Source organism: Puma concolor, chromosome D1 (genome assembly GCF_028749965.1).
Source record: "Puma concolor isolate L17-30 chromosome D1, mPumCon1.1.hap2, whole genome shotgun sequence".
Taxonomy (NCBI): Eukaryota; Metazoa; Chordata; class Mammalia; order Carnivora; family Felidae; genus Puma; species Puma concolor.
The window spans coordinates 104,962,649-104,979,477 of NC_141676.1; the positions used below are offsets into that span (position 1 = coordinate 104,962,649).

At 41.1% G+C, this 16,829-nt stretch overlaps 1 protein-coding gene across 1 annotated transcript in view; it reads right to left on the minus strand.

Annotated features, from left to right (window-relative positions):
* The window catches only part of HTR3B (5-hydroxytryptamine receptor 3B), a 54,499-nt gene that overhangs the window by 25,387 nt on the left and 12,283 nt on the right, over positions 1-16,829 (minus strand). The window contains 3 exon segments of the mRNA XM_086679079.1: positions 3,550-3,710; positions 6,938-7,051; positions 8,292-8,382. Of these exon segments, the coding sequence (XP_086535205.1) occupies positions 3,550-3,710; positions 6,938-7,051; positions 8,292-8,358 (342 nt within the window). The 5' untranslated portion in view covers positions 8,359-8,382.

Sequence of the window (16,829 nt, forward strand, 5' to 3'; positions counted from 1 at the left end):
CAAGAAATAGGAAGGAACTTCCTCAACCTGATAACGAACATCTATGAAAAAGCTATAGCTAACATCATACCTAATGGTGAAAAATTTTCCCCCGAGAATGGGAATAAACAAGGATGTCTGCTCTCACCGTTTCTGTTAACGTTGTAGAAGTCTTAGCCAGTACAATTGGGCAATGAAAAAAATAAAGAGCATAAACAGATCAGAAAGGAAGAAGTAAAACCATGTGCAGATGACATGATTGTGTATGTAGACAACATTAATCTACAAAAAAAACTACTAGAATAAGTAAATTTAGTAAGGCATACAAAGTCAACATGCAAAATTCCTATTTCTCTATAATAACAAATAGAAAATTAAAAAATTTCAAGTAACATTTATAGCAGCATCAAAAATACTTTGGGATACATTTAATAGAAATATGTGTAAAGCTTCTACATTGAAAATTATAAAACACTGTTGAAGACCCAAATAAATGGAACAACATAATATATTCAAGGACTAGAATAATATTTAATATTATTAAAATGTTAATTCTTCCGTAAATTACTCTGTAGATGCCATATCATTCTAAACAAACTCCCAGCAGTTTTTTTAAAAAATAGAAACTGACAAGCTGAGTGTAAAATTTATGTAGAAATGCAAAGGTCCTAAAAAGCTATCTCAAAAATGAAGAACAAAGTCCAAGGACTTACACTGCCTGATTTCAAGAGAAAGAGCCTGACACTTACCAGTCAATTTAATTTTCAGTCAAGGCATCAAGCAATTCAATGGGGGAAAAAACAAGGCTGAAACAACTCCTGTTTAAATGCAAAAACCCAAACCAAACCAAAACACAAAAACAATGATAAAAACCTTGATCTATATCACACACCATCACACAGATTAATTCTTAATAGATCATAGAACTAAAGGTAAGGAGGTGTAAATCTTCTGACAGAAAATACAGGAAAATGATGTCTGTGAACTTGGGAGTAGCGAAGATGTCCTAGGACCTAGGAAGCACTAACCACAACTAATGAGCTGGTTTATTTTTTTTTTTAATTTTTTTTTTAATGTTTATTCAATTTTGAGAGACAGAGCATGAGCGGGGAAGAGAGAGGGAGACACAGAATCTGAAACAGGGTCCAGGCTCCAAGCCGTCAGCACAGAGCCTGACGCGGGGCTCGAACTCATGAACCGTGAGATCACGACACGGGCTGAAGTCGGACGCTCAACCAACTGAGCCACCCAGGCGCCCCCTAACGAGCCGGTTTAAAATGGACTCCATTAGGGGCACCTGGGTGGCTCAGTCAGTTAAGTGCCCGACTCTTCATTTCGGCTCAGGTCATGATCTCACAATTTTTGAGTTCCAGCCCCACCTCGGGCTCACTGCTTGCTGTCAGACTGCGCAGACACTGCTTCGGATCCTCTGGTGCCCTCTTGCACTACCTCTCTCAAAAGTAAATAAAAAAATTTTTAAAAAACGAAAGAAGAAGAGAAAAACTACTGATATACACAACATGAGTGAACCTCAAAAACATGATGCTGAGTGAAAACCTCCAGACACAATAGAGGACAACACAATAAAATTTCATTCAATGAAATTCTAGAACTGGCAAAAATAATCTATGGTGAAAGAAATCAGAACAGCAGTTGTCTCTGTGGGTAGACGGGATGGGAACTGACTGGGCAGGCAGGCAATGAGGGACCTTCCTGGGGCGATGGAAAGGTCTGTTATATTAACAGGGGTGTGGATTCTACGGGTACACCCAATTACCAGAACTCATTGGACTGTGCACTTAAGATCCATGCATTTCCACATATGTATGTTATACCTTAATTAGAAAAAAAAGTTTGAGCAGTAACTTGAAAAAAATATTAAACTATATTAACAAACAAGCCCAGTAAGATCTGATCATAAGAAAAATCAAAATAAATCTGGGACCTATTGATACTGGAAATTTTGTAATTAAGAAGAGAGAGGAGCAGGGGTAAGCCACCATTTACTGAGGGTGTACTGAGACCTCTGCTAACTGCTTTCCATGAATTCTCTCATTTGATTCCTGCAACAACCCACTCTTTAGATATAGAAGGAGAGACAGTTTTATACACAAACTTCCCTCACCATCCTTATCAAATACGTTAGGTAGAAACTCAAGACACCAGGGCACTTTTTTCTTTTCCTCAATTTCAGGCAATAAGTGGTAGATGTAAGGGCGCCTGGGTGGCTCAGTTAGACGTCCGACTTCGGCTCAGGTCATGATTCACAGTTTGTGAGTTCAAACCCCTCATTGGGCTCTGTGCTGACAGCTCAGAGCGTGAAGCCTGCTTCGAATTCTGTGTCTCCCCCTCTCTCTGCCCCTCTCCCGCTTGTGCTCTCTCTCTCAAAAGTAACATTAAAATTTTTTTTAAAATAAGTGATAGATGTTTTCGTAAATCGACCACTGTCACTAAAAAACATGAGCCATGGGGAAAAAACACACCTATTGCTATTTTTGGTGTCAGCAAACTCATAAAATATGTATACTGATCTATGACCACCATTCTTTTTTTTTTTTTTAATTTAATTAATTAATCCACACCCAAGTTAGTTAGCATATAGTGCAATAGTGATTTCAGGAGTAGATTTCAGTGATTCATCTCCTATGTATAACACTCAGGGCTCATGCCAACAAGTGTCTTCCTTAATGCCCCTTGCCCATTTAGCCCATCCCCCACCCACAACCCCTCCAGCAACCCTCAGTTTGTTCTCTGTATTCAAGAGTCTCTTACATTTTGTCCCCCTCCTTGTTTTTATATTATTTTTGCTTCCCTTCCCTTATGGTCATCTGTTTTGTATCTTAAATTCCACACACAAGTGAAGTCATATGATATTTGTCTTTCTCTGACTAATTTCGCTTAGCATGATACCCTTCAGTTCCATCCACATAGTTGCAAATGGCAAGATTTCATTCTTTTTGATTTCCGAGTAATATTCCATTGTATATATATACCACATCTTCTTTATCCATTCATCTGTCAGTGGACATTTGAGTTCTTTCCATACTTTGGCTATTGTATGACTATAATTCTTAAAACCTCTTGGGGCGCCTGAGTGGCTCAGTCAAGTGTTTGACTTCAGCTCAGGTCATGACCTCACCATTTGTGAGTTCAAATAGTGAACTCACTATAGTGGTGAGCCCCACTGTGTTGGGCTCTGTGCTGACAGCTCAGAGCCTGGAGCCTGCTTCGGATTCTGTGCCTCCCTTTCTCTGCCCCTCCCAACTCACACCCTGTCTCTCTCTCTCTCTCTCGAAAATAAATAAACATTAAAAAAATTAAAACAAAACTCTTAATTCCATGCAACTCCTATTTCTAGACTATCTGCGTCTCAGCTTGCAAGTTGGGGACTAGAAAGCATGTGTCTAATAAGTATTTTATCTTATGCTTACTGCTAACATGAGTCTAGTGCAACTTCCCTACCAGCTCAACTGGAGTCTTAAGGATAAAACATCTCCTAGGCTCCTGCGTAAATAGCAGGTAGTTTTACAAAAGGGTAACATGAATCAGAAAGGGTAAGATGGTCCTTACCACATCCAATACGGCATGGACAAATACATCCAGGTATACCGTGGTGGCCTTAGTCCGGTCATGAACTGGCCTCACTTTCTTGTGATATTTCTGTAATAGCTGCTTGGTGAGACGATATAGAGTAGAATTCCCGGGATGAGGTGTATCTGTAACTAGTATTTCTGAAAAACAAAACTTAGCATCTTAGCATCTTTACAAGATTTCAGACAGTTCAGGACTTGGTGGTTCCTAACAGAACATAGTTTTCAGCTTACCCCAATCTGCTTAAATTCATAGCCAGCTGGTGGGCTTTCTGGCAGACACTTATTTAAAGCAAGCTGATGGTCTAACTGCCCAGTAGAGAAATCTCACTGTAAAGATAAATAAACCAAGCTGATCTCCAAGGATCTGAACTTCACCTACAATTCTGTTTTCACAGCAGTCTTGCGTCTTGGAGACAGAATCCTTTATTTCTGTATCACCCCCACCTACACCTACATAGAAAAAAACCTTCCTATACACTCAGCCACAAGTTATGTCCTATTTGGATTTTTCTTTTGATTTTCCATTCACAATTCAACGGTTAAGCAGAAAATCCAAGCAGGAACATGGACAAACCAATGGACCCAAAGATCTGTGTGGATTCCTCAATAATGGGATTAATGAGATTACAATTCACACTTTTCTTCTCAAAAAAAAAAAAAATCTCTTTTTGCACTCAACTGTCTTTAAATAAAACATGCTTGTCAGAAAATGAGATCTCCGCTTTGGGAAAAAATTCTTTCTGGTTCCAGAGAACAACCATTTTCTATGACCTGGGAATCCTGATTTGCAGAGGAGCAGTGATTGGTGTTGAGGCAGGGGAGGCCAGGGGAAAGGAAGCCCGGGAAGCGAGCACCAACAATTGGAAGTGACAAATTTGCGAGGGCTTCCTCTGAATTGCAAAAAGATATTTTGCTCACAAGCTCTGCCAGCTCCTGGGGGATTCAAAGCTTCGCTAAGTCATTGGACTGAAGCAAATTGCACACCTCCTGCCACGGCGCGTGAGTGAAATCTATCTGTCGTGTCCTGTGCGTGAATTCACCTCGCCTCTCAGTGGTTTTGATGGTTATTTTGATGAGCCGCTGAAGGTGTGCAGGGTCCAGCAGGAAACTGTAAATGAGATCTCTTCTCTCTGTGCGACAGTCCTGTTTCTACCCGTTTCTTTATGAATGATGTCGTGTCACTCGCCACCATGGGCAGCAATTTCTATGATTTATCAATGTCAGTGTGACCAAAATGCTAACAACGATGCTGGGGGTGCAACTGCAGACTCGTTGTGGGCAGTGGAATATTCACTTTCATTACCACCAGAGCTGCAAAGCTAATGAGCAGTTTAACTTCCTAACTATTCACCCAGGAAGACGCCTAAAATGGCATCAGCTATTCAGGCATGCAGGACTAAGGCAGGTGGCTTGCATCGGCGTCATTTTTAAGGTTCTTGTGAACTGTGATTGTCAAAAAAATGTGCTGTGAACCTCTCCACCTGAGACCATTTCTTGCTGTTGTACCCCAGGGGAGAGAAGTCAGGTGCATAAAAGCAAAGCTGGTTTGGTGCTTTTCCTGTGAACTTTGCTTTGGGCAACTTCACTTTCACCTCGCTTGGAAGCTCCCAATTCAAGTCCCAGTCGGGGAAGTACTGAAATGTGCGTGTTCCAATACAGGAAACTATCAGAGATAGAGTGAAAGCATAATTCTGAGAAATGAATGTGTTTTCCCTACACCCTCTGCCCATAAAGACCCAAATTTTCCCTCTGCTATCTTTTCTAGGAAACAATCCATAGATACCCTATAGAATAACATAAGTTTCCAGAACATGTCAAAGTCTTTGGGTAAAAAGAGAAAGTTCTGGAATCTAGAACTAGGAACAATAGAGAAACAAGCAATGTTAGGAAGAAAAATAAGAAGGAAATGAAAATATGCTGAAATAAACTATAAGGGCAGAGTTCTTTGTCCAAAACAGGAAGAAATAATAAATTACATTTCTACTATGAATGCAAATTTGCCTGAGGAGAAAGATCAATTACAAGAGAGAGATTAAGGATTTAAGTGACCATTAATTAACAGTAAATTATGCCCCCTTGAAAGCTAATGTGACATTCACACAAGCACTAAATGACTCAGTTCAGTGATGTTTCAACAGAGCTGATGGAAATGATCCACAGACCCAGGAAAGATTCCTTGTTAGCACTGCCTCTGTGGATGCTAATAATTTATTTGTAAGATTTCTGGAAAGTAGAATGTGTTAGGGGACTGAGCCATGAAGCACTTTTACGTGAAGAGAGATTTTTTTTTTTAATTTTTTTTTCAACGTTTTTTTTTATTTATTTGTGGGACAGAGAGAGACAGAGCATGAACGGGGGAGGGGCAGAGAGAGAGGGAGACACAGAATCGGAAACAGGCTCCAGGCTCTGAGCCATCAGCCCAGAGCCTGACGCGGGGCTCGAACCCACGGACCGCGAGATCGTGACCTGGATGAAGCCGGACGCTTAACCGACTGCGCCACCCAGGCGCCCCCTTTTTTTTTTTTTTTAAGGTAAGAATACAATAGAATTATTCGTTTTCCTTGTTTTAACAAATTACTCTCACACCTATCTTAAAGTGTTCTGGGCACTCTGATGAAAAGAGATGTTCTTGCTTTAGTGAGTATGTCATGTCTAGGATTATTAAAAAAAAAGAGTTCTACATCTATCTGAGGGGTTACAAGGACATTCAGATTTAGGTGTGTGGTCTATTGAATTCCCAAATCTGACTGAATATGTGCCATATGCCAGGCACTGTGCTAAGAGCAATTGACATGGATTATCTCATTTGGCTTTTACAGCAGCCTTACGACATAGGTACCCTACAGCCCGATGCAGAGTCACTTTGCTACAGGTAAGGGACTACAGGCTCAGTGAGGTTAGTACCACCCAAAGTCCCACAGCTTGCAGATGAAGAGGTTGGAATTTAAACACAAGTTATCTGGACCCAAAGCCCAAGCTCTTAATCATGACACTACACTGACCTGACTCCCCCAGAATATTAGGGATAGCAGTGAGTAAGTAACCCTTCAAAAGGAAGACTGACATGTTGCATGGTGTGCATGACTGGGTAGAAACAGCCCGCTGTTATTTTCTCTGTGTGTGTGTGTGTGTGTGTGTGTGTGTGTGTGTGTGTGTGTGTGTTTTTAGGTCAAAAGTATCTTACATTTGCATTGCACCCTACAATTTCACAATGTTATCTTATTAGATCTTCACAAATATACAAGAGAAACATTTAACTTACAGGAAAACTGAATCTCTAAGAGACTAATTGGCTTCTTCAGAGTTACATGGCTGGTGAGTAGTGGAGTAGGAACCAAACAGGTCTCCTAACCTGGGCCTCTCACCCCAGCACACATCACCTCCAGGCAGTGGCCTTGAATTGGTGGTTGGTTCAGTACTCTTGCATTTACAAATCATCTTGATATTAACCCAGCAAAGATTCCAAAGGGCAGATTTTTCTGCAACACATGTTCCCAGTATGATTTATAGTCAAGTACGGATTACTAGACACCATTAAAACACATTTTCTGTCACATTTAGAACAAAAATCAAGCTTAATACTAAACATTAGAAAGAGATATCGTTAAGAACAATTTCTTTCTTTTCCTTACCCTTTATCCTTCTATCTTACTTACCTTAATGTTTACAATTATTTTCTGCTAAGAAACTCATCTGGCATTTAATGAAATTTCCTATTTTCATTTTTATAATTAAATAATGATTTTATCCTTGAAGTTCAACATTCAGGATTTTTATACTTTAAGGCTAAGTGGCTATTTTTCTTCTCTACCCAAGAAAAACTCATTTCCAGCTGCTTTGCTACCAAATTCCTTCCTCATTGCCATAAATGACAGATTCCACTTCCAGTTATATTTTAAAACATGGAAATTCTTAGATGTGAGTTCCACAAGACCCCTCAAAAAAGTGGGGTGTTGGGAAACACCAGCCTAAGTGATCTGCTTGATGTGTATGTGTCTTTAAGAATCCATTGTATCTGAACTCTAATGGCCCAATTCAGTGCTGTTAATACTGGAACCATAAAAGTGTAGTTCAGTTCCAGAAATATGGAAAAATATTTTAGTTTCTAAAGCATTTTAAGGGGAAGTGTACACTTAAAACACGCAAGTTCATAGTGCTTGTCTTTTGAGATATACTCATTATCTATACAGACTTTGTACAGCTGGATGAAACCCTTAATATCAAAATGACATCCGGGCATCTATAGCCATGCTGTATCCAAGAGACTCTTTCTGTGGTCTACTAAAAGCTTACAATGAAGCCAAGACCATTTTGGATAATAAAAATGTATTATTCAGACATAAAAGCAAATCTGAAAAAGAATGCCCCAGACTATCAATGTAAATTGCTGCCAAGAAAGCCTGATTTCTAGAGAAACAGGGGTTTATCAAACAGTTTTAACATTTCAGAGCATATTTCCAGCTGCCTGTACAAAGCCCCACTGTGTGCCTCTGTGTGTATGTATACATGTAGATAAAGATACAGATGTAGATATACGTATACATATATAGATCTATCATCGTAGGTCTCCATGTAGCTTCAGAGGACTAGGCGTTGTACAGATGATAAATAAAAACAAACACTTGAAAAGAGTTATACAGCACAATGTAGACAAATATCATCTCTCGCTTCTAAGAGTTAATACTCAATGCCTAAAATAAAATCATTACAAGGACCCACCTGAGGCAGCCACCAGGATGAAGGGCCACAGAGGAGCCATTGCACCTGCCGTTGTTCCCAGGCACATCCCAGAGAAGAAACGTAAACTTGCCTACGGGACGGAATACCACTCAATTTTTCCCAAAGGGGCCTCTCTTCACTCCGTTCTTTGCTGTTTGCCAGTTTATGCTGTCCTCGCCGGTGCTATTTTGTAAACATTGAACAGGACCAAAGGCGACGCCAGCACCACACAATGTTTCAGAATTGATGCCACAGCAATACCCCTTAACTTCTCCATTTGGTTCTGCCCCAGCATCAGATCGTGGCCAACATTTCAATTTCCCTGACAAGAGATAGCTAAGTGAAAAATGTAATCTAAGAGGAGCCCCTAAGGAGGGGACATTCCACACTAATATGGTTTCCTTTACAGCCTTTACCTAAGGCGATGATCTTGCTGACATTCAGGACACTAATTTCATTAATAATTGAGACCTAAATAGCTGTTCTAAACCAGACTTATGCAGGAGCATCTTCAGCATTTGACAATGGCTATTGGACTCTTGAATCACACAAAGCTAATGGAACCCTGTTATTGTCTAATCAAGAACAGCTGCTAACAATACAGTGGGGAAAGTGCACTCTGTCTTTCCTGAGCTCCTTTAATTAAAAGAAAAGTTGATGTTTGATAAATGGGGGTGCTTCTTAAATTGTCACTGAGTATACAATCCAGAAAGTAAACCATGTATGAGAGGATCCTTCTAGGCTGATTGAAGATGAGGGCTACGAAAGCTGGACATCATGTGATAAATTTTTTCTTACATCTTTTCACTGAGCACCCATACTCTTCATTATGAAGGAAAAAGCGACCTAATTCCATATGATTCTATCTGCCACTGGTAGACCCCTAGATGCTCTAGAAACAAAAACTGAATTTCATACCATTTCCAACATCTATCTGCTTTTTAATACGAGTGGGATTGTAGAGGCATAGGATTGAGATGAGTTTCACAGAGCAAACCGAGGGGAGAAATACATACCTGATCCCTGTTCTGCTAATTTATCTAGTCCCTTTGTTTACAATCTATGAAGCTGTCTCCTTAATTTTCATCTACCAATAAAACGTAGCCTGACTGACTTCCTACTGTTGGTGACAGGAGTTACAAATATGGAAAGGGAGGAAACTAGGATGAACCCTGAGGCATTGAGTTGGTTTTGGAGGCATCAGTGTGAATTTGTGGTTTTCAATACATGTGGCTACATATAAAAATAAACACAGATGTCAATGTGTGTGTACAGATGTTAATACATACTTGTATCCCAAGCTCTGTCCACTGGTGAGTCTGGGAGCCAAGACACCCCAGTAGCAATGAGTATACCCGACACCCAGATCTTAGTTTCTAAATAACACACTTACCTAAAAGGAAGACATGGAGCTGAACAGGGGATGTGTGAGAAGACCCAAGAACATCTTGTTGCGTCACAAAGTGAAGAAGTGCTAAAAGAATGACAAGGAGGGGCACCTGGATGGCTCAGTCAGTTGAGCATCCGTCTTGGGCTCAGGTCATGATCTCGTGGTTTGTGGGTTCGAGCCCCGTGTCGGGCTCTGTGCTGACAGCTCAGAGCCTGGAGCTGTTTCAGATTCTGCGTCTCCCTCTCTCGCTCAAAAATAAACATTAAAAAATAATTAAAAAATAAAAGAATGATAGAGACATGTTAAAAGGGCATAGTTAGTTGAAGGATCTCCCAAAATAAAATACAAATCCACAGGGTGCTTGAGAGGCTCAGTCAGTTAAGCATCTGGCTTCAGCTCAGGTCATGATCTTGTGATCGGCAGGTTTGAGCCCCACGTCAGGCTCTGTGCTGACAGCTCGGAGCCTGGAGCCTGCTTCAGATTCTTTGTCTCCCTCTCTCTCTGCCCCTCCCCCGCTCATTCTCTCTCTCTCTCTCTCTCTCTCTCAAAAATAAACATTAAAAAATTTAAAAAAAAATGAATCCACAAGTCCATGCTGATTTAAATGAATGAAATGAAGACTTTTCCTTAAGTTAGAATGCCAACTAACACATGTAGAAGGAATGTCAGAATCTTCATAGTCATAATTCACTCAAAAAACATCAGTGGCTGATAAAACCTAGCTGGCGAAAGTTTGATGAAAAACAGGACACTTACACAACATACTTATTAATCAGAATGAGTAAAAAAAAAACAACAACAAAAACTTTCCGTGGAGAAATCTGGCAGACAACACGTTAATCAAATGATGAAAATTAACGTTACCAATCACAGGAGTTGTGTGCCATGAGATAGGAGGGACTGAGAAGACACAGCTGCACTTCTGTGATCATCCTGCCAAAAATTCAAAACTTGGATCTATCTGGAAGGAGACACCAGATAACCCCATACTGTGGGACACTCTACAAAACAGCTTATAATCTTCAAAAGTGTCAAGGTTAGGGAAGCTGAGGAAAGGCGGAGAAACCGTGTCCCATAAAGCCGATTAAGGAGACATGACAACTCGGTGCAATGTGTGACTCTGGATTGGATCCTTTTGTTACAAAGAACATCTTGGGGAGACTTCGCAAAACCCAAGGTGGGGGCCTAGAGACTCCCGATTTTGATGGAATTGAGATCATGTAATGTTCTTGTTCGTAAGAATCACATTCTAAGCACTCACCGGCAACAGAGCATCATGTTGGCAAACTACTCTCAAACGGTTGGGGGCGGGATTCATTTTACTATTCTCCCAGTCTTGCTGTGTATTTGAAAATATTTCAGAAAAAAAAAAAAAAAGAAATGTAACCTGGTAGTGAAAATTTGATACAAACTTATGGAAAGTTTAGAAACATCCTTGAAAGAGGATGGCCAGATAAATGGGGCTTTATCAAGAGATCCGATCACCAAAGACTGATCTGGCCACCAAAGTCCCAGAACTTTCCATGAGGAGAAAAGCAAGCTGCAGACAGACATATCTATGTACCTAGCACTTTTTATGGGAAGGCGACACAGAAGCTTCCCTTTATGCAAAGGTTTAATCGCGATGATGATCGGCATTACATTCTTGCCTCACATTTTATTTTAGCAAGCCATGGTAAGTCAGACCTTCTGGGATATGCTTTCCCCTCCCTTTTCTTCTCACTTCCTCATGTACCCATCTGTTACTGGAAGGCCACTGCTAATGATGTGTAATACAGGTACATTACAACCTTCATTAGCTAATTTAACAACAGTCTGGTGATCCTGCCCATTACAGCTCTTTATTGGCTGATGAATTCTGCCAAGATGGGAACGGTTTTGTGTGACTGACTTGTTTTCAAAATAGTTTATACACAGACGCTTCCCCATCTTTCCTTGATCGCCTTGCTCTGTATCACCAAATGGCTCAGATATTTGTTTTTCCAATCTTACTGTCCTGTCTGGATTTAGTTTGTTTACTTGGTGCCTTTAGATTTGGTATCTCTTCCCTGTTCATTTTTTTTTTCATGAAAATTTAATTTTTCATGAAATTTTTCAGGAAAATGGTCTCTTCTCACTCATTAATACAGTACTTTTTATCCATTACTCAAAGATCTCACCACACCCCTCTAAGCTATTTAGGAAGGATGAATGTGAGGTGAACCCCTTTCAGGCCTTTCAAGCAGATCAGTGTATTAAAACGAAAAAAATGGAATTGTCAGAAGCTAAGCATTCAGCCTTCTTAAAATATCAGCTAAGAAAAAGACTTAGTAATCTGAGGTTTGAATCTGTTGTTTCTTGAATGCAGTCTAGGGTCAGGCCTGTCACTAAGAGGCTACCTAGAGATGTATTTCTCTCAGAAGTCCCATCTCCACATTCCCAGGAGCCCTTGCACTTTGTCTCTCCATTATTTCCAAGTAAGATACAACACCTCTTAGCTGGACCAGTGTCTTTTGGAAGGAGGAGGGGGAGAGGTTTTATTATGCAAACATAATAAGAAGTGTTTATTATGCAAACAGCAACTGAGTTATGTGTCCTTTAAGACTACTAAATAGTTTTTAATTACTGCTATATCAGTAAATCCCATAAATATGCAAATGCAATTAGTTCACAAAACAGACCTTAAATATCTTTATTCCTCTCCAACAAAATTCTTTGAAGTTAATCGCTAACTCTCTTTGTTCACTCTCTTGGCAGTTGTGCTAACATTGACAGGAATTTTGACAGATGTACATATTCAGGGGAAACCACATTTTCTGAGCACATCTGGTCAGGCTGGAGCAGAAAAGTAGAAATGGACACTCTGGCCGAAATCAAATATTTAATGAGTACAGTCCCCTGTGAAACTTCTTTTACTCTATAGCATTATCCTCTGAAATAAATATCAAGGTAACCACTGGGACGCCACTTCAAGTACAAAGCCGCACTCAACATTTGATTTTCTTCTGGCTCAGAATTTCATTTTTAATAATAATGCACATTTTCTCCTGGTCCTTAAAAATGAATGAATGAATAAATGAACGAATGAACGAACGAACGAACGGACGAAGGAACAGAGGAATAGTATCCCCCATGACCCTGGCCCTTCCTGGCTATGTGACATGGTTTTCTATGGGAAGTCATGGAACACAGGAGTAAGTTTCCCAGGCTTTGGAATCTGACACATCTCAGTTGCCCTCCCAGCCCCATCACTTGCTAGATGCTCATGGCCGTGGTCAAATTGCTTACTGTTTTTAAGCTTCAGTTTTCACATCTGTAAAAAGGGTATAATAGGCTCTGTTTAGTTTTCTATGGCAACAAAACAAATTCCTACACACTTAGCAGCTTAAAACCAAACTCGTTTGTGAGCTCATGGTTCTGTAAGTCAGAAACCCAGGTACAGCTTGAATGGGTTCTCTGCTCAGGGTCTTAGAGGGGGAAGTCATGGTGGTATACTAGAAATGGCTCTTACTGCATCAAAAGGGCCAACTGTGTACATCCCTTCCCAACTCTGTTCAGTGACATCAGGTTAGTAGCTTGAGAGCAGCCATGATGGGAATGTCTGCCACACGGACGTCGGACATCGGCAAACACTACCAGTCAGCGCTCCTCCCACCAGCTGGCTACCAAACACCTGCTAGTGTGCTATGGCCCACTCCCTTGAACTTCCAGGGTCTCACAGATACCTCCTACATTATGGCATTTATGCAAGTATATTGTGACCTTCCTGTCTCTTCCAGAATCCTGTGGATTCTTTGAAGGTAGAGCACTGTACCTAATTCATCTTTGTTTCTCCAGCACAGAGCTTGGCACCTAGTGAGTACTCATTAAATACATAAGGAGGATGGAACAAAGAGAGGGAGGGAAGAATTAACAGACGGGCAGAAAAGAAGTTTGGTTTACGCAAGAAAGAGGACACACCAAAAGGGATGAGCTTTTTCACAACCATACCCAATATGCTGTCCTTCCTCCACCATCTCAGAAAGGATGGGCGGGAACGATGACTCGGGTTCAGAGCAAGATCGCTTTTGGCGGGTTTGGTCCAGAGCCAGCCAGCAAGCCATGCAAAGGATACACACTGGATCCAGACACGGGGAGTTCATGCCTCTTTGAATCTCTCAGAGGGTGCTAAAATTCAGGGGTCTCACAGTCACCTGGAGAGAGATGTCCGTCCCCCCGCCCAAAAAAAAAAAAACTAGAGGAACATGGGATCACATGGTTTGCTGCTTCTTGTCATGCCTCTGAGGACATCGGTTCCAGGACGCTGCTTCAACTGCCATGTAAGGCAGGTGGTCTTAGTAATCTGCATCGTCCAGGCCTTCTGCACACATTATGGGCCTTGAAGTCTTGCTGTGCCAGCTCTGGGCATCTCCGGATCTGTGGCGCACTGCAGGACCCAGGGCTTCTCCATTTAGGCCCATTTTGAACTTTTCTGTGGAGAGACCACGGTCAACCACAGCAGCCAGTAAGATATTCTGGTTCGGGTCTAAATTTCTGGATATTTCCAACTCTGCTGCGGACTCAAGATGGGGCAAGGGCTTTGACCTGCTGGAGCCTGTTTTATTTATCCAGCCATCCATGTGCTCACTATGTGGGAGTTGTGGTGGACACTGGGGAATATAAAGAAAGTTCAAGGAACTTGGAATAGAGGTGATAGATAAGAAACACTGAGCACACAATGAGATAAACACTAGCTAGCTGGTAAGTGAACTCGGGACAATGGAAGCAAAAAGAGGAGCCAGACTTGGGGTGGGGTGAGAAGAGGGGTTTCACAAATAGCATTTGTGTTGGGAAAAGGCGAGGGCAGGAAGAGTGGAACTCCCAGCAGAAGGAATAAGGTAGGAAAAGGCCGAATGGTATCTTCCCTGGGACTGCAAGCCTCCTTTTGTAAAACTGGGGAGCAGACAGAACACAGGTTTCTACCTGAACCATCCTAATTGCCCAAAGAAAGGCCAGTCGCTTTAAACATAAACACATGACATAAAGTAAAAGAAAAGAAAATTAGGGAGCAGATAATTCTAGACTCACAAGATGAGCGGATTAACACATTCATGTTGCAAAGTGTTGAGGGAGGAATAAAACAGAAAAGGGAAATATTGTATAAGTCTGTATAAGTGCCGTTATTATAAAGCTGTTTCTAAATGGTCTGTGGCAATTATTCTAAAATGCACAACAGCTGTATTTGTCCCCTTTCTGCCACTGCTGAAATTTACACTGTCATTGCTCCAGGAGGATGGCTTGGCACTAATAACAGGCTGGCTGACTATGGCTGGAGTGTGACAGACCTCTAGTTAGAGCCCTTAAAGAGGAGAGAGGAGTGGGAAAATGAAAAGCACAGTGGAAGCCAAAGTAGATGTAGTCAGAGCACCGCCTTGTGGCAGCCACTGCACCTGCAGCTCCAGGGAACATCCATCCAACCTATTGTCCGTCGTACTTTACTGTTCACGTTTCCACAGCTTGAAAGTCATGCCATGCCTCTATTCATGCCTCTTGTCTTCTTTGCTCTAAACATTCCTCTCCAGGTTCCCCAACACCAATTCATCTAATCTATTTCTACTTTGCTTGCAATTGTCAACAAATTCCTCTTTGCTTACTTCCTTACTCTTCCGAATTCTCCAAACTCTTGGTCCCAGGAGCACCCAAGTTTCCCAGTGATTCAGTGATGTTTGAAGAGGTAGTTTCTCTTTCTCCCTAAGAGTGGAAATAAAGAAAGCCTTGGCTCTCCACTTCTGAAATGTTATAAAAAGTATTATTAAAAACCATATAAGGGTGTCTGGGTGGCTCTGTTAGTTGAGCGTCCGACTTCAGCTCAGGTCATGATCTCACGGTTTGTGGGTTCGAGCCCCATGTCGGGCTCTGTGCTGACAGCTCAGAGCCTGGAGCCTGCTTCCAATTCTGTGTCTCCCTCTCTCTGTCTCTGCCCCTCCCCCATGCATTCTCTCTCTCTCTCTCTCTCCCCCTCCCTCCCTCCCTCAAAAATAAACATTAAAAAAATAAGAGATGAATTTAAAAATTTTTTTAGTGTTTATTTATTTTTTGAGAGAAAGTGACAGAGTGTGAATGGGGGAGGGGCAGAGAGAGAGGGAGACACAGAATCTGCAGCAGGCTCCAGGCTCTGAGCTGTCAGCAAAGAGCCTGATGCAGGACTCGAACCCATGAACCCTGAGATCATGACCTGAGCCAAAGTTGGATGCTCAACCAACTGAACCACCTAGGAGCCCCAAAACCAATAAAGAATTTTAATGTTATAAAGGTCTACCTTTTCTAGAATGTCATATAGTTAGAATCATACAGTATGTAGCCATTTCAGAATCAGACTTGTAAATACAGAGAACTGATGGTTGCCAGATGGGTGGGTTTGGGGGTCGGGCAAAATAGGTGAAGAGGAGTGGGAGATACAGGCTTCCAGTTATGGAGTGAATAAGCCACCAGAATAAAAGGCACAGCATAAGGAACATAGTCAATGGTATTGTAATAGCGATGTATCAGGATGTATCAGGACAGACCAGTAGCCACACTTGTGAACACAGCATAACATATAAACTTCTTGTATCACTATGTTGTACATATGAAACTAATGTAACATTGTGTGTCTATTATACTTAAATAAAACAAAATAAAACTATGCATTTTCTCTAAGCACTAGGTTAGGGGCATTACACAAATTTTGATATATTGTATATTCATTACTTTTCTGTCTTAAATATTTTCTAACCTCTCGTGATTTTTCTTGCCCCACAGATTATTTAGAAGTAAGTTGTTTATTTTAAAATTTGGGATGTCTTTCTAGATATTGTATGATCTTCCTCGACTTATGATGAGGTTACATCCCCATGAACCCATCATAAGCCGAAAATATCATCAAGCAGAAAATGCATTTAATACACCTAACTTACCAAACAAAATAGCTTAGCCTACCTGACCTTAGCTGGGCTCACAACACTTACATTAGCCTACAGTGGGAGAAATTCATCTAGCGCAAAGCCTATTTTATAATAAAGTTTAATCTCTCATATAATTTACTCAATACTATACTGAAAGTGAAAACCCGAAACCAGAATGGTTGCATGGGTATAGAATGGTTGTAGGTGGATCAATCGTCGACCCTGGCGACCACGTGGCTGACTGGG